Source organism: Castor canadensis, chromosome 10 (genome assembly GCF_047511655.1).
Source record: "Castor canadensis chromosome 10, mCasCan1.hap1v2, whole genome shotgun sequence".
Classification (NCBI taxonomy): Eukaryota; Metazoa; Chordata; class Mammalia; order Rodentia; family Castoridae; genus Castor; species Castor canadensis.
Window position 1 is genome coordinate 120,209,856 of NC_133395.1, and position 26,692 is coordinate 120,236,547.

General features: G+C 39.8%; 1 protein-coding gene across 3 annotated transcripts in view; it reads left to right on the forward strand.

Annotated features, from left to right (window-relative positions):
• The window catches only part of Ptprg (protein tyrosine phosphatase receptor type G), a 658,629-nt gene that overhangs the window by 446,263 nt on the left and 185,674 nt on the right, over positions 1-26,692 (forward strand). For all 3 annotated transcript variants that reach the window (XM_074044097.1, XM_074044096.1, XM_074044099.1), the window contains exon 5: positions 6,478-6,573. In XM_074044097.1, coding sequence (XP_073900198.1) covers positions 6,478-6,573 — 96 coding nt within the window. The remainder of the gene's footprint in view (positions 1-6,477; positions 6,574-26,692) is intronic.

Genomic DNA, 26,692 nt, shown 5'->3' on the forward strand with positions numbered 1-26,692 from the left:
CCTTATCTCCTCCTGCTTGCTTATGTGGCTCGTATCAACTGGTTTTGTTTGGGTTTTTTTGGTAGCTTTTGCCTGTGTCTTCTTCCCTATACTAGGAAACACCTACTGAATCCTTTCAGTAGCTTGCCTTTTCTCTGTGCTCTTCCCTTGCTGAATTCATCCTGGCTTTTTCCTTGGGTTTTGTTAGGGGAGTGCATAGGAGAAATAGAAGCTTTCAAGAGGAAATAAAATGTGGAGCTTTTTAAATCTGCAGAGAGGACACTTTAGGATTTTCTTCCCTTGTGTAGGATCATTTCCCTTTGACTGTCATTATCCTCAGCAATCTGAGAGCTGACTTAGGCCCACCATCTTAACATTAGACAATAAAAAAATTCACCTTCAAGAAATGTCCCTTCTTAACCATTGCCTGTATTAATTGAGTATTCATTTAATGTCTTTGTCTCTTGACTATGATCCATTCATTGCCTTATGCTTTTTTGTGACACTCAACTTTGACTTTCAAAGGAAAAGTTAACCTTGTCTCATTAATGACATTTTAGTCTTCTTAAGCATTGACTGTATCCTCATCAGTCATGGTGCCTTTCACAGAATAGGCAGGAAGCAACTATTCTTGCCAATTGGAAGGGAGCACAGTGATTCAGACCTTGAACCCTGAGATTGGAAAGGTTCTTTTCCTATCCCAACCCCGCTTTCCTATTTGAAGAGCTTTTAATATTTGCCAATTATAAAATTTTGAGAATCCTTGCTTTCTGTGCCTGTGAAAATGAGAATTGTAGTGGAACCTACTTCACTGAATGTTTATGAATATAATACAGTTCCTGACATACAGTAGGAATTCAGTAAATATTTGGAAAGTAAGAACATAGAAGACTCTGATTTTCAGATTGATCTCTTCTTATTCATCCAACTTAACATGAATAGTGGTATAAATTGGAAATCAGGCATATACTTTTATTTCTAAAGTCAAACTGCAACCAGAGTCATCCCTCACACACCACCCAAACAGGCATTGAACTCAGGGTTTGCTATCTACTAGATAAGCCACGCCCCTACTCCTTTAGCTTTTTAATTTGTTTTCCAGATAGGATCTTGAGCTGACTTTGCCTGAACTATCTTTGATCAGTGGTCTGCTTCCTGGCCAAACTAGAATCATTTTAAATATCAGGAGAACTTTTCCGACCTAAGAAGCTTAGGTGGGCTTTTGTGCGCCCTTCCATACAACACCCTAGCACCTACAAGAATAGGTCAGTGCTGCACACACAGTGCCTGTGCCACTTCCTTCCAGCACTGGGTAATCGTGCCCTTCATACATGCATTTCCCATATCTGTAGTTTAGTCCCTGCTTCCTGATCAGTGCTGAGGCTTAACTCAGATCTGTTTTTCCTCTGTAAAGTGCATTTTCTAAATGACATACGGTATTCTAGTTCATTTATCACCTCAATCTGGCTGCAGAACTGCCTGGACCATTTTCTAGTCCAGCCATTCTGTGTGGTAGAGATGAATGATCCATCTAGGCCTGTGATTCTTACTCAGGACTTTGAGAATGCCAGCAGAACTGATCCCCTGATTGTGCCCTGCTGTGCACAGCCTATTCAAACTGCCTTTTTAGTTGAGTTTCATCTAGATCGATTCTGTCCTCGAGGATACATGTATAGGATGTGCATGATGAAGGGTCAGCCATTTACATCAGGTTAATCCAGCTTTCTTTCCTCTGCACAGTAGGCTGTGTTAGGGTAGACTCACCCTTATGCTGTATAGTGTTCTTTAACCAAAATATTCTATTCTGAAATACATTTAGAAAATACTGAGTTCAAAGTCTTCTTTCAATTTCAGTAAATCTCACTATTTAAGGAAATATATAATATTGTTCCCTTTTTGAAAATATTTAACTAGCATATACCAAAAATATGGGGGATTTCATTGTGGAATTCCATACATTATACTTTGAACAAGGTCATTCCTTTCACTGTATTTCCATTCCCTTGTCGCTCCTCCCCCTTTTCTTTTTCTTTTTCTTTTCTTTTATTTCTGTTATATTATTGTTGTACTGGGATACAATTGGCATTTACAAAGGTGCTTACAATGTATCTTAGTTAAATTCATCCCCTCCATCATTCTCCTTTATCTACTTCCCCACCCCAAGTTCAAGGTCTTAAGTAAAATTTCCCATTGAAAGGAACCAGCACTCACTCAAGAAATGGCTGATTTTAAGGCTGCGTCAGAGGGAGTAAAAGTTGAGCACATTTGTGCTTGATAATGAAGTGCTAAAAAATTAAAAAGGGAAAAAAAAAGACAATGATGAGAACAGAGGAATTCTTGTGAAGGGTCTCCTGCTGGGCACATCTCGGATACTTTGAGCATTAAAATAAATAATGTTAATAACAGATATAATAATGAATTGAATAAAATGTAAACTAAAGTAAAATGAGCCCATGCCAATATGAATAGATCATTGACTACTTTGTGGAAAAGGGAAGTTATTCCTTATCTGACAATACCATTAGTGAATATAGAATAAGCAGTAGAATTATAAAATCATAAATAAAGATTAAAACCAGCAGAGCACCAGTGACCCACGCCTATAATCCTTGCTACTCAGGAGGCAGAGATCAGAAGGATCATGGTTCAAAGCCAGCCTGGGCAAATAGTTCTCAAAAAAAACCCATCACAAAAAAGGACTGGTGGAGTGGCTTAAGGTGAAGGCTCTGAGTTCAAACCCTAGTACTGCAAAAAAAAAAAAAGATTAAAACTAGGGTATGAAAGTTAGATGAAGAACAAGATATGAATGTAATCTGAAAGTATTTCTTATAAAGTATCTTTTAATTTCAAAAGGGAGATTAATAAGTTTATAGTGAAGAAAGCTGTCAAATATCATTGTACCCACGTAAGCAAGATAAATGCCACCAATATTGGTGTAAACTCTAACCATGTTACCATGCACCGAATAAACCTATCATTGCTATGGTGACCTGCACAAAATGTACCTGAATTTCACCATGAGAAACCTGTGACAGTGCTCAGTTTTACACATAATTGCTATCTGCACTTCATTTTATCAGAATCAAGAAAGAAAAGACTGCAAAGCTGTACTAAATGAAAGTAGGGGGTTGGGAGGGGACAGTGCAAAAAGACATGACCACTCATTTGATCCTAAATTGGATCCTGGACCCAGAACCAAAAAATGATCTGTACTGGACTTCATTTGGAGCCTTAGCAAATTGGTAAATGGACTGAGAGCTGGGCAGTAATATTGCATCAATGTGAAATTTGCTTATTTTTATAGTAATACTATGATTATGTAAGGGAATATCTTTATGCTTTGAAATTATGCACTTGAAAGGGTGAAGGAGGATAAATGTAGTAGAAATATTTTGTGCTCATATATGAAAATGGGAAAATGAGACCTGTTGAAGCTATTTCAGGAAAGTAGGAGGAGGGGGAATAAAGGAAAATGATGGAGGGGTGAATTCTACTGTGATACATAGTAAGAACTGAACCCCGGTACAATAATAATTGATAAAGAACAAAATAAAGAAATTATACACTTAAGTAGTCCATGGTAAAGGGACATATATCTCTAACTTACTCCCAAAATCATTGAGAAGGGGGAGTGGAAGAAGAAGGGAGAATGAGGGTGGGGGCTGAATGGAACAATTTATAAATAATTACGATACCCGCGTGTGATGGTTGATTCTCGCCATCAAGTTTATTGGATTGAGAAGCGTTTAGGAGATTAGTAAAACACACTTCTAGCTGTGTTTGTGAGGGCATTTCCAGAGAGGGTTAAGTAATGCAGGAAGATCTGCCCTGGTGTGGGCAGCACCACCCTATAGGCAGGAGACCCTGATAAAGTAAGAGCAGGAGGAAGCCAGCTAGCACGGGCATTTCTCTCTCTCTGTTTCCTGTCCACCACAAGGTCAAAGGCTCTGCTCTGCCACACCCTCACCACCATGATAGGTAGAAAACCTCTGAAAAATCTCTGAACTCTATCTTTCCTCCTTGTCAGTTGTTTTTCTCAGGTATTTGTCACAACAACAAAAGTCTAAACCTGGGTAAAGAATTTATGAACAGTGATTCGATATTTTTATTGCTGGATTTCCAGATCTTTCCTTCAGCTTATTTGTACCATGTTTCTTTGGTGGGGAGTTTGTACATAATAAGCATCACTTTAATCCACGTGATTACAAAGAACGCGCTTCCAGGATTGCTGAAGAGTGGCCTCTGGTTATGGCTTCTGAGAGTAAATTCCAAAGGTGGATGGTTCCTCACGATGCTATCTAGCCACACTAATATCCTGCCAAAATATCTTTGCAAAATAGTTTCTCCGCTTTTTCTCATCTTCAAAAACAAGAACAGAAATGCTAGAGTGCAATTCACTCAGCAAAACTACATCTCCCTATTTATTGTCATAGTTTTAGATAGCTTCAAGATGTTAACATATTTCAATAGACTACAACTGGAGAGAAATAGCAGGGAAAATTGGTATTTCCAACGTGTCATCCTGTTCTTGTTATGAGAAGTTTTATTATCCATGTGGGTGGAGCCTGGACTCAAGCACAGTTTCTCAAAATGCATTTCCTTACCTAGTTTTAAATGAAAATGCCCTTGAAGAAGTCTTAAAGTATTTTGTATCACACAATTTTTGGGTGATGCATGAAACACCCTTTTCATAGGCTGAAGTATAAGAAAGCCTCTGCAAACGTACTTAATGTGAGGGCTTCAGTTTTAAAAGGAAAGTGAAGTGTAATTTTCTGAATATACTTGTGTAGAGTTTCTTTCTTGGGTTAGTAGAATTGTACCCAAAGCAATTCACCCAGTGAATTTTAATCTGTACCTCATAGAATGGATTCTCAGTGTAAATTCATGATATCTCAAGCTGTCGAATCCTAAAGGTAGCACATTTATAAGAAACTGCCAGAATCCACGGGAATTGCAGTCTTAAGAAAAGGAATTTGCTTTCAAAAAGAAAATCCTCCAAAACTATCCATCTGCCCTCCTCCCATCCCTGCCAGTCCCTAATTTCCCTGAAAAGTGACCTTATTGGGGCTACGTGATTTCACCCTTCTGAAGCAAAATGGCCAACATTGTTCTTGGTTGGTTCATTGAGTCATGAGGACTCTGTTTACCTTTGACCTATACTTTACCTAGTCATTGTGACTTAGCTTTGCCTGCTGGGAATTTATTGTTCACTGTCAAATCCCCAGAACTCCCATCTGGGATGTGTTCTTTCAATGTATTAAAAAAATAATCATATCATGTTAAATTTGGAAAAGTAAGGAAACAGAAGTTAGGAAAGAGAATTCATAATATAGGAGGTCTGATTTCGGTTAGGTGTAGGGTCATCCTGGAAGATACAGTGGAATCGCATTCTTCTAGAAACATGGTGGTAGTGTGTGCCGACCTGGCATGGTCTAAGCCTAGCACCATATACTGGATTAATGTGCTTGATCCTCACAACCACCCTACCCAGAGGAAATACTTGGCTTTATACACAAGGAAGCTGAGCCTTATTAAGTAGCTTATCTGTGACCCCTCAGGCAAGTAGGCATGGTGGCTGATATAGGAACCAGAATCTCTTGTTTTCTCACAGTGAGACCACATAGGTGGTCTCTTGGGTATGGTCTGTGGTCGATTTTTGTTCTCTGAATTTTAAATATCAAGGTATGTTAATCATTCAAACTGTACACTGGCTTTAAGTTGATTTGTCTACATTTTGCTTTATGAGTAAGCAAGTCTAGCCACACGTGAAAGGAGGCATTTAAGGTAGGGATGGGATCACCTGGAGCTTAGATACCACGTGGTGTTCGGTCTTAGGCAATTTGATGTCCAGTTTCTGACATACTATATCCTCACCTCTAGCTGAGTATTGAACTTCTGTTCTGACTTCACAGAGCTTTTAAAAAGTATTAAGTGAAATAATATACGTGATGGCTTTTTGCACTTTGTCAAATGTATAGTATTATTGTGACTATTACCATTATTTGTCTTTGTGAGTTTACTGACATAAATTGTCTCTTGAACTGTTTCTGCAAGCTACTGAGATATGCTTGCAAGTTCTCATGATTCATCTGCATATCATACATAAAAACTCACCCACTGTGTGTTTATAGTTTTAACACACAGATGGAAAGTCACAGGATTAGTTTTCTACTTCAAGGTGTTTAACTCCATTAAATACATTTTGCTTCTTATTGGGGAGATTTCACCATGAGCTGGGTAGTGGGTAATGAGAAGGCAATATTGTTATTTATTTCTGGAGACATGGCTGCATTGGAGTCTTGTGAATGATGGCATGTTTTCTGAAGTAAACATGAGCAAAATGACATGTTATCTGGGCTCTGTTCTCAGGAAGAATCTGGATACATGAATAAATGTGTGGGGCACAGTCTTACTAAGTGGGGGATATGGGTCCATTGCAGAATTCTCTAATTTGTATAGGTTTGCAAAATAATAAAGTTTTTAATTGTTGTTTTACAGATGCAGATTTTCTTTTACAACCCAGATGATTTTGACAGCTTTCAAACTGCCATTTCTGAGAACAGAGTAATTGGAGCCATGGCCATATTTTTTCAAGTAAGTTAGCGGTGGTTAAAATACTTCAACCGGAGAGTTTTCTGAGTATTTTTTTAATTTGTGGGATTGTTCCATGTTTAATGAATGCATCTGTTTTCTAGTTCACACCTGTCTAAATGAAAGATATTTCATATTGTCGAATGTGTGATTTAAAATGTAAATAAGTATGTTTAGAAACATAATGAAAAATTTTGCATGAATTATTCTGATTTTATTGGTACTTGACTGGTGCACAGATTGAAGAAACACATTTATCATCGAAGTTACTTTGCTGCTGAAGCATTTTGAACAGGTTCCTTCAGCATATTAAGAGGCTGATGCAAGGGAAAAAAAGGTGGATTCCTTTCAAGCATCTTTAAAATTTGACATCACTGGCAACTCAATTAATAAATAGCATTTAGTCACTTCTCTGAAGAGACCCTTCTTCTTTCCCTCCCCCAAATCCCCGTGGTGACTAAAGTTTTTGTTGCGACTCCAAGTTAGTACATTCATGAACTCTGATCCTTTCTTTCTCTTTTAATGTGCTTCTGTTAATTTATTGCTCAGAGCTCATGTGTCTGTTTTGCATAGAGAAGCCAAAAACCTTGCATCCTGCCACAGATAATGCTCTCCAGACTTTTTAGTAAGTCAAATCAAATTAAACTAATGTCCGTCAGAGAGTGCCTTTCCCAAGTTGCCTATAGGAGAAATGGCGCTTTTCATATGGAAGGTAACCTGAGCAGAAGGCCTGCAATTTGTCTTTCTGTTCTAACATTTGCCTATAAACACTCCACACAGATGCCCCTTCTATCTGTGAGTCAGATATCTTCCTGACAACTCCAAGGAATTTAAAAGATATTATAATCGTCTCTAACATAGGTCTTTGACATCTGCCTTTTTGAGCCAGCTTCTTTTCATTGAGATGGAGCCATTTTGGTTTGGAGGATATTAATTTTACTGTCCTTTCTGGTGGGTAATATATGATTGACAAGTCTCTCCATTGCCCCTTTCTCTCCCTTGCCCCTTTCTCTCCTGCTCAACTATCTCTTTCTTCATTTTCTTTTCTTAGATAAAAACAGTGGGAGATTATACATGAAAATTTGAAAAACCTAATATTCTACTTACTGTCAGAAATCCTTGCTTATGGCACCAGTTTTCAAAACACTGGGTTCTGGTCTACTAGTGGGCCATGAAGTTATTTCAGTGAGCCCTAAGCCAGTAGTTTTAAAATAATGAAATTGAATAACATAAAATTGGAAAATATCAACATGTATCACACATAGGAATGATAGAGCATTTTTATTTGTTTATACACAGTAATGCATTCTGGACTTGTACTGGCTCATGATATAAAATATATTATTTATTATGGGTCAAGATCATATGTTTTCCAAGTTGTTTATGCTCTAATGGGCTTATTTCCCCATTGTTCTTCAACACATGTCTTTTTCCCTGAATACATTCATGAAACACGGTAAAACATAGTGTTTTAAGAGCTAATTTACTTTAGCCAAAAATACTTGTTTTGTGTCCCACTTCTTTTACCTGACACCTACATAATCCTGATGTTTCACCCTCAGTATGTTTCTTTGTGGAGTATGTATAACAATTTTAATTGTGGACTGGAGGTGTGACTCAAGCTGTAGAGCACCTGTCTACTAAGCGTGAAGCTCTGAGTTCAAACCCCAGTACTGCACACAAAAATGACCATTGTGGTGATGAAGTGCGTCCACAGTATAGTTCCTGGTATATAGAAGACACTTGATAAAAGTGTATCTATGAGTTTATGTATACATATTCCTAGATACCATCTGTGCTTTTTTTTTTTTTTGGGTTAAAACCCCATAATGTATATGTCTCCTTTTCATGAGCAGAAGTATATTCTGACACTGCCCTGAGGGAACCTGTCTTAGGCTCTGTCTGGACCCCTTCTACTCCTAAACCATGATTGTTTTGCCTCTGGCAACGCTGGCATCACATGAAGTACCCAGAATGCTCATTCCCACTTGCTGGGTAAACCCTTTGCTTTCTATCAGTGCCTCTTGTGTGCTGCTCTCCACGCGGCTGGGCCTCTCCTCCTCACCTTCTCTGTCACACTCATCTCTGTGCAGACCAACCAGGTTCTACTTTGTATGTCACCTTTCTTCCAAGAAAGTACATTTTGTAAACATTCTTGAGTATTGGGAGAACTAGTTCACAGCCTGCTTCACCCAAACACTTTCCCTTTTTTCGGCTCTCTAAACACTTGTTAAATATAAGACCAATTAGAGTCTCAGCCAGGCAAACCACCAAAATACTTCACTGTTTAATTTAGGTTTTGAATTTTTTAAAGTATTTCTAGGACACGACTACTAGTTTGAATATAAAGAAATTTAATGTATACTTTATTTGTTAACTTCCTTTTCTGAATTTTGACCTGCTATCCTATAGATAAAATAAAGGGCACGTAATAAAAAGTAGAACAGACTTTTATTTAGACAGGAACCGTGTAGTTACTCTCTTTTCCTTGTGTCAGTGCACATGCCTATTTAGACATTTAAGTTCACACTGTATCGCACAATGGAAAGAAAAAAGGATTATTGTTACTTTAATTTGGCAGTCTAGTTAGATCCCATAATTTGAATCTTTCTGTAGGAATAAGTTTGAAAGTTTGATTTTCTAAACTAGAGAAATCACGGTATGTAGTTCCACATTCAAACATGGTATTTTACATTTTGATATCAACTCGGTACCTGTTTTGTGCCAGGAATTGTGCTAGTTGCTACATTTGGTGTGATAAACAGAATTGTCCCCCTTCCACTAGGACTTCACTCTATTACTCCCGTGTGATAATGGCTAAAAAGAGGTGATCAGAGAAACTTCTCCACTTATAAAAAAGGCCATCCTCTGACCTTTCATAAACCCATGTGTTCATTTTCCAGGGTCACATGATATGAATGAGCCTCCAGCCCATGTCACACAAGGCCAAGTTCCTTGTAGAAGTGGTTAATCTTGATGTTGACTTGTTCTATAAGAAGAATAATTTTCTTACACTTTTAGTTGTTCTTTAATTCTACACTTTCCCCTTCAATATGTGTGTGTGTGTAAATTCTGGTGTTCTATCTTTGCTATGGTTGGATACAATGAAGGTCATAATGTTAGCAAAACACTATAATAAACACAGACCTAGCTGGGCACACAGTTGACCAGAGAGTCCTTTGTTGACGAGACTCAAGATTGCTTCATGTGGCCCACTGGGCCTCAGGAGCATGATTTGTTGAACCTCTGCAGTGTTTAAAACCCTTTTCTTCAGTACAGTCTGAGAGGTTCTACAGAAGAGGCCTGGACGCTACAGTAGTGGTGAAGATCTGGGGAGTGTCTGACTGTCTGCTGTGGAGGATTGGCCTTACCTTTGTAACAGTTTCTCAGCAGTGTTCTCCATCTGTTATGTCATCATGGTCTTAAGATCCTAATAGTGGCTTGGGCTTCAGAAACTTTGAATTGCAGCTGACATCTTTTGGTAACAGGCTGAGTTGAAGGTCAGCCTCAATATTGAAAAAATGGCAAGCTAGGTCTTCCCCAAGTGCTTCCTGTGAGCACCAGTGAAGAGAACAACAGCCTCCATGTGTAGAAAATGAGGAATCATTCCAGGCACATCTTGCTCCACAGAAGTCTAGAAAGTGGAGTCATGTCATAGAACTTCCACTGTTCGATACGAGTAACCTGATATGACTGTCTGAAAAAATGTAAAATACTGAAAGTTTTCAAAGTGCTCTTTAAAAATACTGTGTTATTCTAATACCATACATGGGTTATTTGGCTAACAAATAAGAAATATGAAAACCCAGGCTTACAAAAACCAAAGTCAGTGGTATAATTAGGCATTTTGTAGAAGGACATTTTGCTTTTAAAATGATTCAGAAAAAGAAACTCATAACGACCTTGCTTTGAGTAGACCTATACCAGCAATTTTCTGTCATCGCCATTGAACTGGGTTTGGATTTCGTTTTTCTTGTTTGCCATCTGTTTCTTCACCATTGTTCATTTAACACTTCCCTCCATTTTTCCACCAGAACCAACGTACCTTCTAACTGTTCATGGTCCTAATTCGATGCTTGTAGAAGTTTGGTATCCCCATTCTGTAGGTTCAATTAAGTGTGCATAGTTACTGTTGAATTTATGATTTGCGGTACATCCCAATCATTACACAAATGCCTGAAATTTCATTTATAATTCCTTGATTCTATGGAACTATGCTTAAGTGCATCTGCCATTAGAAACTTTTCTCATGTGACATTCAGCTCCCCTTTGGGGTGTGCTCACTTCTTAACCTTTGCTTCAGACAGGAAGATATGAAATTATTATCATGTCTGTATTTAGAGGCCAAATCAATAGGTATATTTCCTATACAGTTAAGAAATGAGTTGCATCTGACTTGTTTATAGGTTATCTTTCTTGAAATATTTCTTTTTGACAGCCTATCTTCAACAGCCATTGAGGTTTCTTCATTTCATGTTGGAAGTTCTGCTTCCACTGGGGAAGTTGAGTGAGCCTCTTCGTCCCAGTATTGTTTTCATTTCTATTTAAATTCTTCCCCAAATTTGACAGTATCAATTGGGTTTCTCTAAGGTCTTAGAGCCACTTGCCTCCCTTTTCATTTCTGCCCTTCCTTCATAGTTGAAAGGAAACATCAGAATTCAAATGTCTCGAGAGTTGCTATCCCATTCTTTATATCATGTCGGTGCTACAGACTGCTTAATTATTTTTCTCCATCTGGAGAGGCTTAGTAATTAAATGAAATGGCAGCACCTGGGATTATTTATAGACATTGAGAAGGCAGGAGGAGTTCTTGATGACTCATCCATCCAGGGCTGACGAGACTGCCTTTTTCTCCTCTTCCCTGCATTTCACCTTCCACAGCCCCTATTCAGAGGTAGATGTGATTTGTCCTTCCTTTGACCTCTTTGACGCTTAGCCTTCTGTCTAGTATTGAAACTGTTGGTTTACTTCCTTCTTAGATTTTCTTTTTTTAGTTTTTTTTTTTGTGTGTGTGAGACTGGGGTTTGAATTTAGGGCTACGAGATTGCAAAACAGGCTCTCTACTGAGCTGAGTTTGAGCTGCATCTGCAATCTCAAACTGTTTCCACATTCAGTGTGATATATTGTATTTTTTTGGGGGGGTGAGGCAGTACTGGGATTTAAACTCAAGATCTCACACTTGCTAGGCAGGTGCTCTACCACTTGACCCACTCCGCGAGCCCATACTTCCTTCTGCCTCTGTACTGTGAGTTCTTTGAGAACCTGGAGGCTTATTCATTATCACATTTCTTGCATGTGGCTAGTCCTGTGGCTTATTTGTGCAAATACTTACCTTCCCTTAGTGGAGACATATTTAGTCTCTTTAGCGTTGATTGGAATGGGTCATCCTGATAGCCAATCAGCAAAGGAGGAGTAGAACTAGGTACCAGGAGTTGTAGGACCTAAGGATGCTAGGGTAGAATTTCTTTGAAAAGGTCTATGTCCTTTCCTCTTTGTGTCCACCTACCCACTTTTTCCTAGCCCCCACACCACTGTTTTGCCTTACCTGCTGCTCAGGAAATTTGTACAAAGCAGTCTTGAATCCTCTCAGTTCTACTGCACCATTAATGACTTGGGTTTCGGAATTGCATTATCTAGGTGGCTGTGTAAGCTTCACCTAAAAAAAGATGATGGTTTTATCAGAAATGTAAGACTGTTGCGATGGACAAGGACCTTGAAGGGAAGGATGTGAGTCTCATAATTCATTGAGAATTTTGATTCTCTGTCCTGGGCTTCATCAGGTCTAGCATGTTGGTTAAAGGTGTGTGTCTTCATATTTATGTCTGTAGTTGTGAAAAAGCAACAGGACTTTAAAATGTTTAAAGTTCTAGTGCATTTAGAAGTCCTAAAGGAGTATTTTGGGGCCAAGACTATCTGGATGTATCTGTGTTTGAGGATGTTTTTGTAAAGGTCCCTACCAAAGTGTTTTTACCTCAGTCCATAGTAATTGAGAAGGTATTTTGGATTATGTGCCAGTTTTCTTTCTGGTTTGCCTCTGTTTCTCTTTGCATATCTCATTTCTAGGGTCTCTCTATGATAGTTAATGGGTAAGTTTCTACATGCTTTAGTGCCTCTTTGTGTGCATTTCTTTGCCTTTTCTTGCTCTTGCCTTTATTTATTTATTTATTGAGACTAGGGTTTGAAATCAGAGCTGTGTGCTTGCAAGTCAGTCCTTCTACCACTTGAGCCACACCTTCAGTCCATTTTGCTCTGATTATTTTGGAGATGGATCTCACGAACTAATTGCCTAGGATAGCCACAAATTGCTGCCCTCTAGAGCTTGGCCTCTTACGTAGCCAGGGTTACAGGTGTAAGTATAGGTGCCTGGCTTGCCCTTGCTCTTCTTCACATGTCTGTGATTTTTCTTCCTCTTACCACGTTTTCCTGCAGATTCTCTTAAGTCAACCATATGTACAATTTTTTATTCATTAATTTGCTAGTCATTTGTTCGTTCTGCACTAAATTGCCTTTTCTGTGCCCTGCTTTATAAAAATTACAAAAGTATCACCCCCTCATTGTATCCTGCCTTCAAATAATAGAGAAACTTAAATTTTGAGAAGAGGTGGCCTTTGAAGTCTTCCTTCACAGGTGGCCCCATCATTTTGTAACTGGCAGGTGGGCGACGCCAAAACAAGTCAGTCAGATAAAATATCATGAGAAAAATGCAACAGTTGTATCTTTCGGATAATTTCAAAATGCTAAGTATTTCATTTTGAGAGCTTGATCAAGTTCCTAGTTGTGAATTTTAATATTGGACTCTTCATTCTTCAATAGTAAATTATAAATCATGCCTTTTATTTATCGTGATCTAAATTTGTCCCTTTTTTTTTGAACTCTCTCCCCAAAGAGTCATTTTCTTTTCTCTTTGTATTTATTGGCAGCACTTGGTACTAGTTGAGCCACACCCCCAGTCCTTTTGTTTATTTTTGCCTGGGGTCAGTGTCACAATTTGATCCTCATACTCATGACTTTCCTTTAGGTGGAATCACAGGTACACACCACTGTGCCTGGTTTATTGGTTGAGATGGGGCTAGCTAACTTTTTTCCCAAGCTAGCCTCAAACTGTGATCCTCTTGATCTCTGTCTTCTGAGCAGTTTGGATTATAGACACAAGCCACGCCTTTTCCTTTCTCTCTCTCTCTCTTTTTTTATAGTTGTGCTGGGTGGGAATACACTGAAGTATTTTGTAAAAGTTCTTACAATATACCAAGTATATCAAATTTGAATTTGCTGCTTTTTTATCCCTCCTCCCTTTTTTTTTAAAAATAAAATAGAAATTTTTGTGTTACTATAGATGGCTTACTTTTTTCCCCATTGTTTCTGATGGCAATGTTAAACAAGAACCAATATCGAGAGAGAAATTACTGATTTTCCCCCCTGCCTCCCAAAATCCTGCCAATAACTATTTTGTGTCTGAGGACATGTGAATTTCTGCTGAAGACTGGTGTAGGTGGTTTGAAACTTCCCTTTTAGACTGCCTTTCAGGAATTGCAGTAAATTAATATCTCAATTTATTCCTTTCCAGTTGTTGCTGTTTGAATATCATCCTTCTCATGTTTTCCACATCCTTGGTTTTACCCAGTTATAAGTTCAATTCTTTCACTACATTACTTAGAAGTGCTATTTCAGAATGTTTTGGGTAGATTAAGAAGACTTTTTTTTATACACACTCAAAAATTAAAATACATATGTCTCAATTAAACTATTTTAACAGCTAATTGATTTCATAGGATTTACCATTAAGTGAGGATTTACCATTAAGTGAAGACAAGAGTCATTCTTAATATTCCGATGTAATTTTGGAACAGATTTGTGGATACACAACCCTGAATTTATAGCCTGTCAGGTGTTTTCAGTACATCTTCTGTCTGCAAATGGCTTGTAATTCAAATTTCCTCTTAGTGGACATTAATAGGACTATTTAATTATTGGCGAAGCATTACAGAATTCAGAGGCTTGGAGGTCTTTGAATATAACCATGTGAAAATCTATTTTAATTAAATCATTGCACTTCAAGGACAGTTACCAAGTCCTTTGCTTTTGTATATCATTGAGTGATAGTTTAGAGTTGTCGTTGCCATTAGTTGTAATATACATCCTAAAATCTGGATGTCATAGACTCAGAGATGTTACGCACTCTGTGTGATTGCCCTAAAGTGACAGATAGATAACATGCATGCTTCTCTAAGATGTTAAGTTGTGACCATTGTTCTATGTTTTACCAGTCCACAAAGCCATGAACTCGAGTTTTGTAACTTCAGGTCCAGTTGTGTTCTTGTAGATGTGACTGACCGCCCTTGATTGTGATCTTGCAGGAAGAGTAGGCTGATAAGATGTCCTGTCCACACACACAGTGTGCTGCATTCCAATTTGGCAACTCTCACCTCATCCCTCTTCTCCCAGATAAACTAGTTAAAAAGATACTTCTAAATAGAGTGCAGTCATCGGATAACATTTGTTGAAGACTGACTTCTATAAAATGCTAATGACAATGTGTTGCATATTAGCTTACTTAATCTGCACTGGGACCCTTCAAGATATGATTACTGCTTTGTACAGAAGCTGAGTCATAGAGGTTGTTTCAATATGAATTATACAGGCTAATCAACATTTCAACAGAGACAGTCTCTTTCCAGGGTCTGGCTCTCTGTAGAAAACTGAATAGGACATTTAGATTTCTGTTCATGAGGGTGGAAAGAGATGTATGTGTCATTAGTTCATTGTTGTCATGTTTTTATAAATGCTTAAGGCCTCTCTTAATTTGGGGATACTGAAGAGGTATTTTCTTGTAACTTAAAATTAAGTTCTTTTGTCTTTAGCTACAACCTTTGATCTTAAATTCTCTTATGCTCAAGCATGTAACCATTTTATGGATTTGCTGGTAGCATTTTTCTTTAGCTTCCTCTCTTATAAAAAGTCCATAAAGAGTATTGAAGTATGGCATGAGTGAACAGAGGGAAGATTGCAGTGGTCATTTATTAACATTTTTATGGCCATGGTTCTCATGGGAGTGGGAACAGGACAGGAAATCCTACTCCCCAGGGAACATGGGGTCATGTTTGGAGACAATTTTGTTTGTGACAAATAGGGCAAAGGTATTACTGGCATAGTGGATGGAGAGAAACCATGGATACTGGTAAATATCCTGACCCCACTGTACGCACACACACACACACACACACACACACACACACAAAATTATCTGGCCAAAAATATCTCTGCTAGGCGGTCATCAGCTGAGTGACTGAGGACAGCAGTTTGTTTTAATCTCAGTGGAGGGGCTTAGTGAGGACTGTTTGGGGATGTTGCAGGTTGGTGATCCATATCAAGAATGAGAATTGGACAGCTAGGTCCAAGAAGTCCTAGCTGTCCTGGCCAACCAGGACTTGGCCAATTGGGATTCCACCATAAAGTGAAGAGGTTTACACACCCAGGTATTTAAACCTACTGAATTTCTAGGTATCCTAGTTTACCTCTATCTCCTTGAATTATAGGGCCCCACATGGGCATTTGTTCCCAGATACTGCAGTGATTTTTTTTTTCAATAACAAGTACCAATTTCATAGAACATTCACCTGGATGTAGAAAATTAAGCAAAGGTGAGAACATGTGCAAATGCCTTTGAACTCAAAATCAGTACAAACTAGTTTGAAACATCCCTTCTAGAGTTCTTAGAGGCATTTGCCTCCACAAATCACAGCACTCTGTTCCCATCGCCTTGGAAAAGCATTTTCCCAGGGCTGGAATTTAAAGCTGTTAATGCTACCTAACGTTAGGGCTTTGCTCTTGACTCTTTTGAAATCTCTTTTACTCCCTGGCTGCGTAGCCATTGATAGCCGAATTTACTAACCTTCCATAGCTGTGTGCCTCTCGATGCTGCCTGCCTCCACTACTGCTATGTAGAACTGCCCGTTCATGAGGAAACTCAATCCTCTTGATTTTAGCTTTAGGATTTGCATTGAGGCTACATTGTTATTTCCTCCATCTGCAGAGTCTTCATTCACCCATTTTGATTTGATATGGTAGCACACTTTGAAGAAGTTTAATTTTATTTATCCCTGTGTCTTAGTCTGTTTTGTGATGCTACAACCAACTCCCTAACACTGGGTAACATGTACAGAAAATCAGGTTATTTGGGTCCTCATTCTAGTGGCTAGAATATCCTAACAGTGTCTTGTCAGGGCCCAGTGTCCAAGTCACAACATGGCAGATGGCCTCAGTGACCAGAAAGTGTGTGAGAGTCATATGTGGGTGGGCACAGAAGAGCTGACCAAGTGAGAGAGGAAGCAACAGAGGGAGAAGGAAGCAGGCTCTTGTATAAACAACCCATTCTTGTGGGAATTTTCTGCTTCTGTGAAACTAGTGTTAATCTGTTCACAGGGACGGCCATGACCTGGTTACCTGCCACCAGATCCTGCCTCTTACAGGTTTCACCACTGTTCAGTGTGGTTTCAGTGAGAACTAAACTTCAAGCTACGAACTTTTTGAGGATAAGCTATATTCAGACTATAGCATCATGAACGACTTTGATTTTTCTCAGCATAAGGGTTTTTTCTGTAACCCCTTGAACTTGGTAACACTTTTTTGCCAACTATGGTGTTTTTCAAGAATTAAACTCCTTTCATTTGTGAAGGATTAAGAGACAGACTCTATTGGGAGAACTTCTTTGCTAGAAATATTTTATTCCTCTGGGCTTTTAACTTGCCATAGGTAAGCAATGAAATTTGACAGAGTAAAAGGCACAGTGGTTGGAGTTCACTTCATTTCTTTATTATAACTATACAGATGTCTTTTGAGAAAATTATTAGCATTGAACCTCTCCATTTGGGGTTTCTTGGGAACTATAAAACATACCTATGCATTGATTTACCTGGATACATTTGTACAGCAGATTTTGTTTTTCTTAGCTCATGTATTCTTGGAAGAGGTACTAAGTTTTATGATTTTGTGTGTGTATATGTATGTGTGTGTGTGTGTACGTGCACGCGCGTGCATGTGCGGGTACAAATTCCTAGGTAGCTATATATAAAATGATACAATAGAGGGACTGGGGACAGAGTTTGTTAGTAGAGAGAGAGTTTAGCATGTGTGTGTCCCTGGATTCCATCCCCAGTAACAAAACAACCAAAACAATAAAACTAGCTAATTTAGATCTCGCTTATTAGAATTTGGATTTTTCCAAAGTTGACATAAGCCACAGCCTAACTTCTGCATTGCAAGAAGGCATCAGTTAGGTATATCAGTACTGCAAATGCAATTGCAATGGAAAGGGTGGCTTAATCTATGTATTAATTGGGTGTTATCAATCTATTTTATGTAGTACTCATTTAACATCAGACCTTTGGTTATTACTGAGGTCTCTTAGGTGTCTACGAGAATGGGTTTGTGAAGGTCACTCTTAAAATCCCACTACCAGTAATTGGTTTGCACTATGTATAATGAAAGTTTGAAAAAGATTTTTTTTTTTTTTTGCAGTGTTGGGGATTGGACCTAGGGCTTTGCATATGCTAGGCAAGTGCAAGTTATCCCCAACTTAGATTACTTTTGTCTGAAATGATTCTCAATTCTGACTCTTTGAAAGTTCAGTTCAGGGGACTTCTCAATCCATATTGCTGAGGTCTTACTCAACTTCATGCCCTGTTTGCCCTGGCATCTTGGCATCCTTCACTCAGTGCCATTCTAATGAGGTTTCAGTGACTTCTATTTTAGGTATTCTCCAAAGGTAGCTGCCAGGTCAGTTTATCCTTTTTAACAGAGTGGTTTGTAGGGGTTAGTGCTGGAGGTTCCAGAGTGGGAACAGCTAACTAATACAAAGCCAATTCTTAAATCTTTCAGGAAAGGAAATGAATGTTCAGGGTTGTGCCTGAGCTTGGTAACCCAGCTTTTCTCTGTCTCTTCTTCTGCCTCCCTTCCTTCCTTCCTCCCTCCTTCCCTTCCTTTCTCCCTCCTTCCCTTCCTTTCTCCCTCCCTCCCTCCCTCCCTCCCTCCCTCCCTCCCTCCCTCCCTCCCTCCCTCCTTCCCTCCCTCTCCCTTCTTCCCTTCCTTTCCTTTTAATGGTAATCAGCCTGAAGTATTATGGTTCCTGTATATTTTGAATTTTACAGGTGAATGACGTCCTCATCCCACTAAAACAAATCAGACAGATAAAATCTCATGCTTTCTGAAAAGAGACTTTTAGTGTCTGGTTCTCTTTGACTACAAATAATATTTTTTTAAAAAAAGGTGATAAATTTGAACTCTTCTCCTAGGTCAGGTTCCTTCACATTCCCACCAAACATTGTACATATGTTATCCCATGTTATTTTTCTAAGAACCCTCTGAGGAGGAGATTACGATTCAGAATCTTCTCCAGATGTGAAGAGTCCCTGACTATGAAATCATCATCTAAGGAATTGAAGTGAGATGTTGCACACTAAAATTCTGGCTTACTGTTTATTGGTTTATTCCTTTACTCCCTTTCCCTCTTAGTTATAAAATGGAAATACTGATATCTGACTGATTTGTTGTGAATTTCACATGAGTTACTGTATATGAAAGCACTGTGGAGACATCTTTCAGGTACATTATAAATATTGATAAAATAATAATGGTTTTAGTCATGATCATTAATAGTGACTACAGTCAAATTACCAAAATAAATACCATTACTTTCTCACATCCTGAAGTATGGCTTAGAATATACACTAAAATAAACATACTGCTTCGACAGGTCACCCATACGATGCACCCATGCATCCTCCCTGAGTGCTGTGTTTTGCTGGAGCGAGGGTGCTTCATATCTCTGATTGCGTTGGCTGAGAGACAAGATCTTAAGTGGCTGTTATTGGTGCTGTAACTCAGTAATTCAGCAGGAGGTAACCAAATTCAAATTTCCTCAAGGAGCATCTACTTGTCTCTCATACCTCTTTAAAGAGGAGCTAAAGTAATTAGTTGCAGCACCTTGGATGATGAAATAGTTATTTAATTGGAGCTGCTAGTTGTCTGGGAGATAGGCAATATAACACACCATTCAGCTGGTGGCGAGGCCTTTTTAGAAGTCAAAGGGCCCCATAGGATTTTCCCCTGGACCCCAGGGATTCCTTAGTTCCCAGAGGTGTGTTCATGTCTAGAGTCGGCCATAAAACAGGGATGCTTTATATGGCTTCATCTGTGCTGGGAATGCATCCTCCTCTGTGAGATTCCGTATTAGTGTTGGCTTGGTCAGGGGCAATGCTGGCAATAAGGATGTGATCACTGGAGATTTTTAAATGCCACCTGTGAATTACTGCCTGTGCTGGGGGTTGATTTAATTAGCCCCAGTGTGGATGCAGGTGGAAGGTGGGAGCCAGGAGTGGGTTCCCTTCTGTAGGGTGGCAGTTTTGACTGGATGTACCCCGCCTAAACAAATGAGATCATACCACCCACACAGCCCTCCCGCCTTCTCCCTGGGTTCTTTCTCATACTTTTGTTCATTGCTCTTCCAAAATTGTGAAGTCACCATGGCATACCATATACCATGGCCAGCACTGTGTTTAGAAAATTGAATAAAACGTGGTCTCTGTTACCAGGGAGATGGTCTCTCCCCTACCCCCCTGCCATACACACATCTGTAAGTCCCCTAAGACAGGATCTTGGCTTGTTTGGTGGTGTTATTCTTAACCACACAGATACTAAGTAAAAATAAGAGGGCTGATGGAGAAAACAGATTCCAGATCCATATTGCTTAATAAGATCCCAGTTTTGCCCCTTAACAACAATAAATTCTATCAACTCCACTTAACCTTTCTATGCCTCAGTGTTCTTATCTGGGAAATGGGACCAGTGGTTACAGATCTACCTTAAAACAAAAGGTTGCTTTAATGTCTGTATTAGCTCATACACGTGAAACGCACATCTGGTGGATCATAGAAATTCCTCAGTAAATGCTGACTCTCATTCTACTTGAAGCATTTGTGTCTATTACCACATATGCAGTGATTAACTCACTTGCCATGAACAACAGTCATGCAGAGGGAAGAATCGGGAACCTGTGTTGTGTGAAAGAGGAGAGGCATCCTTACCAGTGTGTGATGTGTTACAAGTGTTTTTGGGGTGTTTTGTTTTGTCTCCCTCTCTTCCTCTCCAAATTGACTGAGCTAAGAAAGTATAGGATACTTTCCTCAACCCTGGCTGTACAGTGGTCTCGCTGTGTAGGTACTAAATGACGCTGGAGTCCCAAGCCCACAACGTAGATATAAAACTATCTGTCCCTCTGTCTAGGTGGGTTTCCGATCTGTACCACCCATGCATTTAGTTCAATCACAGATCAGAAATAGCAAGAAAAGCAAAAAAAAAAAAAAAATACATCTTCTGTACTGTATCGTACTGTATCGGCTTTTTTCTTGTTGTTATTCCTTATGTAATACAGTAGAACAATTCCTTATATAACATTTACACAGCATTGGGTGTGGTAAGTAATCTAGAGGTCACTTAAAACACGCATGAAAATTTGCATAGGTTGTATGCTTCCCACATCATTTCTTATATGGAACCTGAGCGTCCATGGATTTTGTTATCCTTGGATAACCTGGAACCAATCCCTCACAGAAATGAGAGACAACAGTAAATGCTCTTATAGCTGCCAGCATGAATTCAAGGAGCCGTGCAGGCTGAGAACTGCTGGCACAGTCAGTAACGAGCCTCCTCAGGACTCCTTTGGGTTCCCCTCTTTGCCCTCCCCTCTCCCTCCTATCCCCCACTAGCTCTCTGCTTAGGCACTGGACAAGTAATCTAGGCCTCACTCTTGGCATTCTAGTTTTCTTAGGGAGCCTGTTCTCAGCTCCTGAAACACTAGTGATCTTCCCTGCATCTCTCACAGTGAAACTCTTAGATTCTCTTCTTATTTTGTTTACAGTTCAGGAAGCTGACTGGCAGAAAGCACAACTGTCTATTGGTGACCCCACCTTGTTTTATTAATAATGGTAATAATGGTAATTAATAATTATTAATGGTATTAATAATGGTGTCTGTGTGCCTAATCATTTGTCTCAACTCCCAGTTCTGGGTAGAAGAAAGTCAAGCAGAAATGACAGGGACCAGGGGCTCGCTGATTCTTCCTGACAACCCCACTCCCACCCCGACACACACACACACACACACACACACACACACACACACACACACACACACGATGAGCCAGACAAGACCACACACACACACACACACACACACACACAGGATGAGCCAGATAAGACCCACTAACCTAGACATGAGGATTGAGGAGTAGCTTGACTTGACCTCCTTGGATCTGGGTAATTTGGGAGGTCAGATTGGAAGCATGGCCACTAGGTGTGGGTGTGGCCCAGGGGCTTGGAAGACAGCTCCAACTTACAGAGTGGAGATTGCTTTTCCTATGAAAAAGGCACTGGGGTGGTGCCTTGGGGAGGGGCCGGTGAGGGAGACTGGAGTAGGGAGTTTGAGGAAGGGGTGGAGGGAGCGTAAGAAGCAGAAGAAGAGTTAGCTTCCTCCTGAGTTTTCTCCATAAATGGAGCATAGCACCAATTCCCACTTCCTGGGAGCCCAGAGAGAGGGAATGCGAGAGAGCATGGGCAAGTTCCAACCTCCTTCCTCTTCCTGCTGCTCCTCCTTGTCATAATGAGGAAGAGGAGGCAAATATGGTGGCTGTGTGTTGATTCAAGTGTGTTAGGCCATTTGATGCCTCAAACCTATGAAGTGAGGACTTCTCTTCTCACTGACAAATGAGAAAACCAGGAAACATGGATATTCCAAGATTACCCAAGCCACACAACTAGAAAATGGTGGGTTTGACCTCATGACTTCCTTCCTGTCCTCGACCTCAACATTATGCTGCCTCCTACCATTCTTTAAAGGCCCAACCATAGCCTCTTTTTCTTCCCAAGATGTGGACATAGAGTGCATACAGCACCCTCTAGACTTTCTGATTGCCCTTTGAGTGGTCACCATGTTGACAGTACCTGGGACTTGGGTGGTAAGGACTTTAAGGAAAAGTCTTTTTTCTGGAAACACATTTTGAACTACTTCTCTTGCCTTGCCTGAGATTTGGGTGGTGCACAGGTTGTGAGAACTTTGGGTGAGCACAAATCTGGCTCCAAAGCATTTGATGGTTTTAATAGGCTACCCATGGGACCTCAGTACAAGTTCATAAAAGTTGGACTATGACGTGTGTCACCATTCAGCTCTTCCCATTGCTTCAGTAGATGTTGGATCCTCTGATCCAGGATGTTCCTGGCTGGAGTGGCACCTGCTGAAGAACTCGGTACCCAGAGCCACACTTCCCATCCCAACGTCCCCATCGAAGGCATCTAGGACCCATGCTGGACATTCATTTTCTGAGACTGGGGAGGCTCAAGGGTGTTCTCTGGAGGTGGATGGCCCCTCCGCTGCTGCTGAAATTTCCTGGGAAGCCCTGAAACAGTTCTGTTCATGCTGGCTGCATTCTATCAAGAAGGATTTTTGGACATCCCTAGGCCAGGAAGGCTTGGACCTGCCACAGAGGAGCACTTCCATCCACAATCTGACTGTGCTGAGCAGAATGATAATCTACCTTCGGTGCCTTTATCGTCCCAACTCCAACATAATCATCTCCTCTCTGGCTTTATAAATGAGGAAATGTTGCACAGCATTTTCCTGTTAAGCCAAAAATCAGGCCAGATATCTAGCAAAGTCATGTGCCTTCAATTATATCCTTACTGTAAAAGCTTTGTTTAAAAATGTCTGGTCCTAAAGCAAAGTAAGAACACGGTTTCCCATCACGGTTGTAAGGCAAACAGTCTCAGTGTCAGACGGGACCCTGTTCTGCAGCAAAGCTATCAGTTATCTAGTGTATTAAACTATTTCTCCTGTGGGGCTTCCTGCAAGGTAAAGGAAGACGACTGAAGGACATTTTTGGGACTTGGGATGGATGCAGTCTAACTAGAGGCTTACAAGGCTCTTTGGGATGCAAATGACAATCCTTTGATAGTACAGGAGTATGGGGGTCATGTACCATCCTGTGTTCTCAACACATTTCTCCTCTGCACGTGTCCAGCTTGAATAAACCTTTCACTGGCGGAGTGGCTCAAGAGGTAAGAGCGCCCACCTAGCAAGCACAAGGCCCTGAGTTCAAAACCCTAGTGCCGCCAAAAAAAACCAGTCTCTTTCAGTGTTCATCAATCCAGTATGCCTTAGAGCCCAGTGTATGCCTCTGGTAGACACAGAGTCTCCTTGGTAAGACATAACTACGTGGAGTGGTCTTGGTGGATATCATTCTTTTGGGGGAAATGGTATTTATCCTGTAAGTGTGCCGGTGGATATAGGGTTAAACTTGTGTTAAGTCCAGTGAAGAAAAGAGACACTGAGTGCTTTGAGAGCATTTGACGGGTGTCAGGTCTAGATTTGGGATTGAACTGAGGATAGCTGGGTCAGGAAGTACAGGCCGAGTGGTGCCATTTCTCAGCTGTGATGGGGGAGCATAGCAGGGCCCCAAAGCAGGAGAACCTAGCCATTGTGGACTGAGAAAACCAGGAGACCTGCACCTACAGCTTTGCCCTTGCTGGACCCCAAAGAGTATTAAAAGTGGCTTTTCTGGGGAAGATGCTGAATACCTGAAGGAGCAAGAGGACTCACCTGGCTTGCATTTTCAGCAGATCAGAAACATTGGAGAGAGGGTCCTCTGGAGTGGAGCAAGGATGTGCAATGACATCACTTTGTCCTAAAGAGGAGAGATAGATGGTAACTGGGACCCCAGGTAAAACGATCTCTTTCTATTACCGAGATTGAAAGAATTTTATGTTCTTATGTAGGAGGAAGAAAATTAGTTTCAGGCTCTGGGAGCATGCATTTGAAGCAACTTGGTGACTAATGAAAATAGCACTTCTGGAGTAGAAAAACAGGTCAGACAGGGTTTTATAAATGCTGCTCACGACGGGGTTAGTTGAAATGTCCTTATTGTTGTTTTGATACCGGCAGTTTTTCCAAACTCACTTTTTGCCTCTTTTTTCATTTGATGTTTTCTCCTGCTGTATTTATTTCTTTCCTTGTCTGTGTGAGTCATATGAGTGTATTAAAGGGCCTTCTGTCTCTTCCTGGTTCCATTTTAATTTTGGAGAGCTAGGCAGAGCAGGATTTCGATGCTCATGTCTGTGTTTTGCCATGTGTTATCTCTGCAAATACAACCGGCCACACTTTGCACTGTCAAAGATAATTTTGAGGCCATATTGTAAAACCCATAAACCCATAGATTGACCTTCTTGGGGATTTCATTAGTGTATTTCTGCAAATAGTCCAGAGATGTCTAATATATAAAAATTACAGTCTCATTCATACTATCATATTATCTGTCCACCCTTTGTGTTTCAAGACAGATTGATAACCAGACTGCAGTCTGATTATAATTATCTGAACAAAAGAACAAATTGGGTGGATGGTCTCTGTCTGCAGTGTGGTCTTTAATGCCAGTCACATTTTATTCTCTGTTACAATTTATGGTTCCAAATTCCTTCCATTTCGATTCATTTGTAGCACAGAAGGGTTTTTAAATGTACAGTTTACTTGCTTATCTTAAAAATACAAAGCAAAACACCAACCATCTTAAAAGTGGAATTATGGGACCAGGCTGTCTTAAGATGACACAATTAGAAACCCACTGTCAGAAACACAAAGGCGCTCCCAACCACACATTACTGTTACCAAGCATTTAAGCAAAGGGCAAACTCAGAGTCTCTCTGTAACTGACTCCCACTTAGTACTATAAAGACGATATTGGTTGTAAAAGCTCACGGGATAAAATAGGCTAGGTAAAGGGCGGCCTTTGCAGCTCCTTCAGATCTTGGCTGTGCAGTCTTCCTGCTGAGAAGTGAGAGTGTGACTCCCATTAAGTGCAGTTCAGGATGTTCTGCCAAAGGAGCTATTACTCCAGACCTGCATCCTGTCCAGTAAATGAAAACCTAAATAAACCCTGCAACAGCATCATGTGTTCTTTAAAGGACTCTGCTCCGAGCATTTCCATATCAATGCACTATCAGCCATGAGTGAGAGTGCATTCTGATGTGTTCATGGTACTGGTGTATGAATGTGAATTGAGGGACACAGCTCTTTTGAGGGCAAAAAGAGGACCCCATTTCTACACTTCTTCAAATTAGAAAACACCATAGCAAATGGGGATCTGATCAGAAAACAAGTTTCTTACAAAATCCCTTATAGAAAATAAACTTCACTCAGTCTTTTGTGCCATCTCTACAGATCATACTCCAAAAATAGACCTTCTGAGAACCCCAGTAATTTATTATGTATAATAAAATATATAAAATAAATAATATAGTCTAATGGTCAGAAAGTACCTTAAAACCAGAAATTCATTTTATTAAAGAATTTCTTCCATGGTATTTCCTCTATGCTACTATAGTCTTTTTACTTTGAAATTTGGGCTAAATTAGGTTCTGCATTTTTAATACAGAGAATACTCTTAAGTCTTTGGTTTTCCATTGTAAGGTACACAGAGTATTTATACTTTAAGAAATGTTTTAATGGGATAACAAGCATGGCCAAAGATCTGATAAAGGACTTTTTAGAAGAGATAGCATTTTGGATTCTCAAAGTACTCTTAGTGAAATGTTTTTTAAGTGCACAGTATAATGCTAGGAAATTAGCTTCCATCATTAAAGTAAGTGATAAATATCTCAGAATAATAACTATCACCATCAGAGTTGACCAGGTTTGAGTGGCTGTCACCTCAGAGATTTACTAATCCAGAAATTATCTCTACTATGGATGCTTAGCTTTGAAGAAAGCACATGACCAAATGATTAAAAAAACTAGAAAAAATATTTTAATATTTATTTAATTTTCTGTAGGTGTTGAAATTTTGTCAGGTACCTTTAATTACTTATATTATTTATTTCCCAAGCTAAGTAGACAAATAGACATCATGAATTTCATTCTATCCTCCACCCTGGGCATGGCCACCTTTTAAGTGCAGAGGTTACAACAGTGACTGAGCAAAGTCACAGAGTTGGAACTAGAATTCAGACCTTTAGCTTTCATTTTTGCCTTTTCCCTGCCTTCTAGGAAACCTGACTTTTCTAGGCCTGTTGCCTTTTTATAGGTG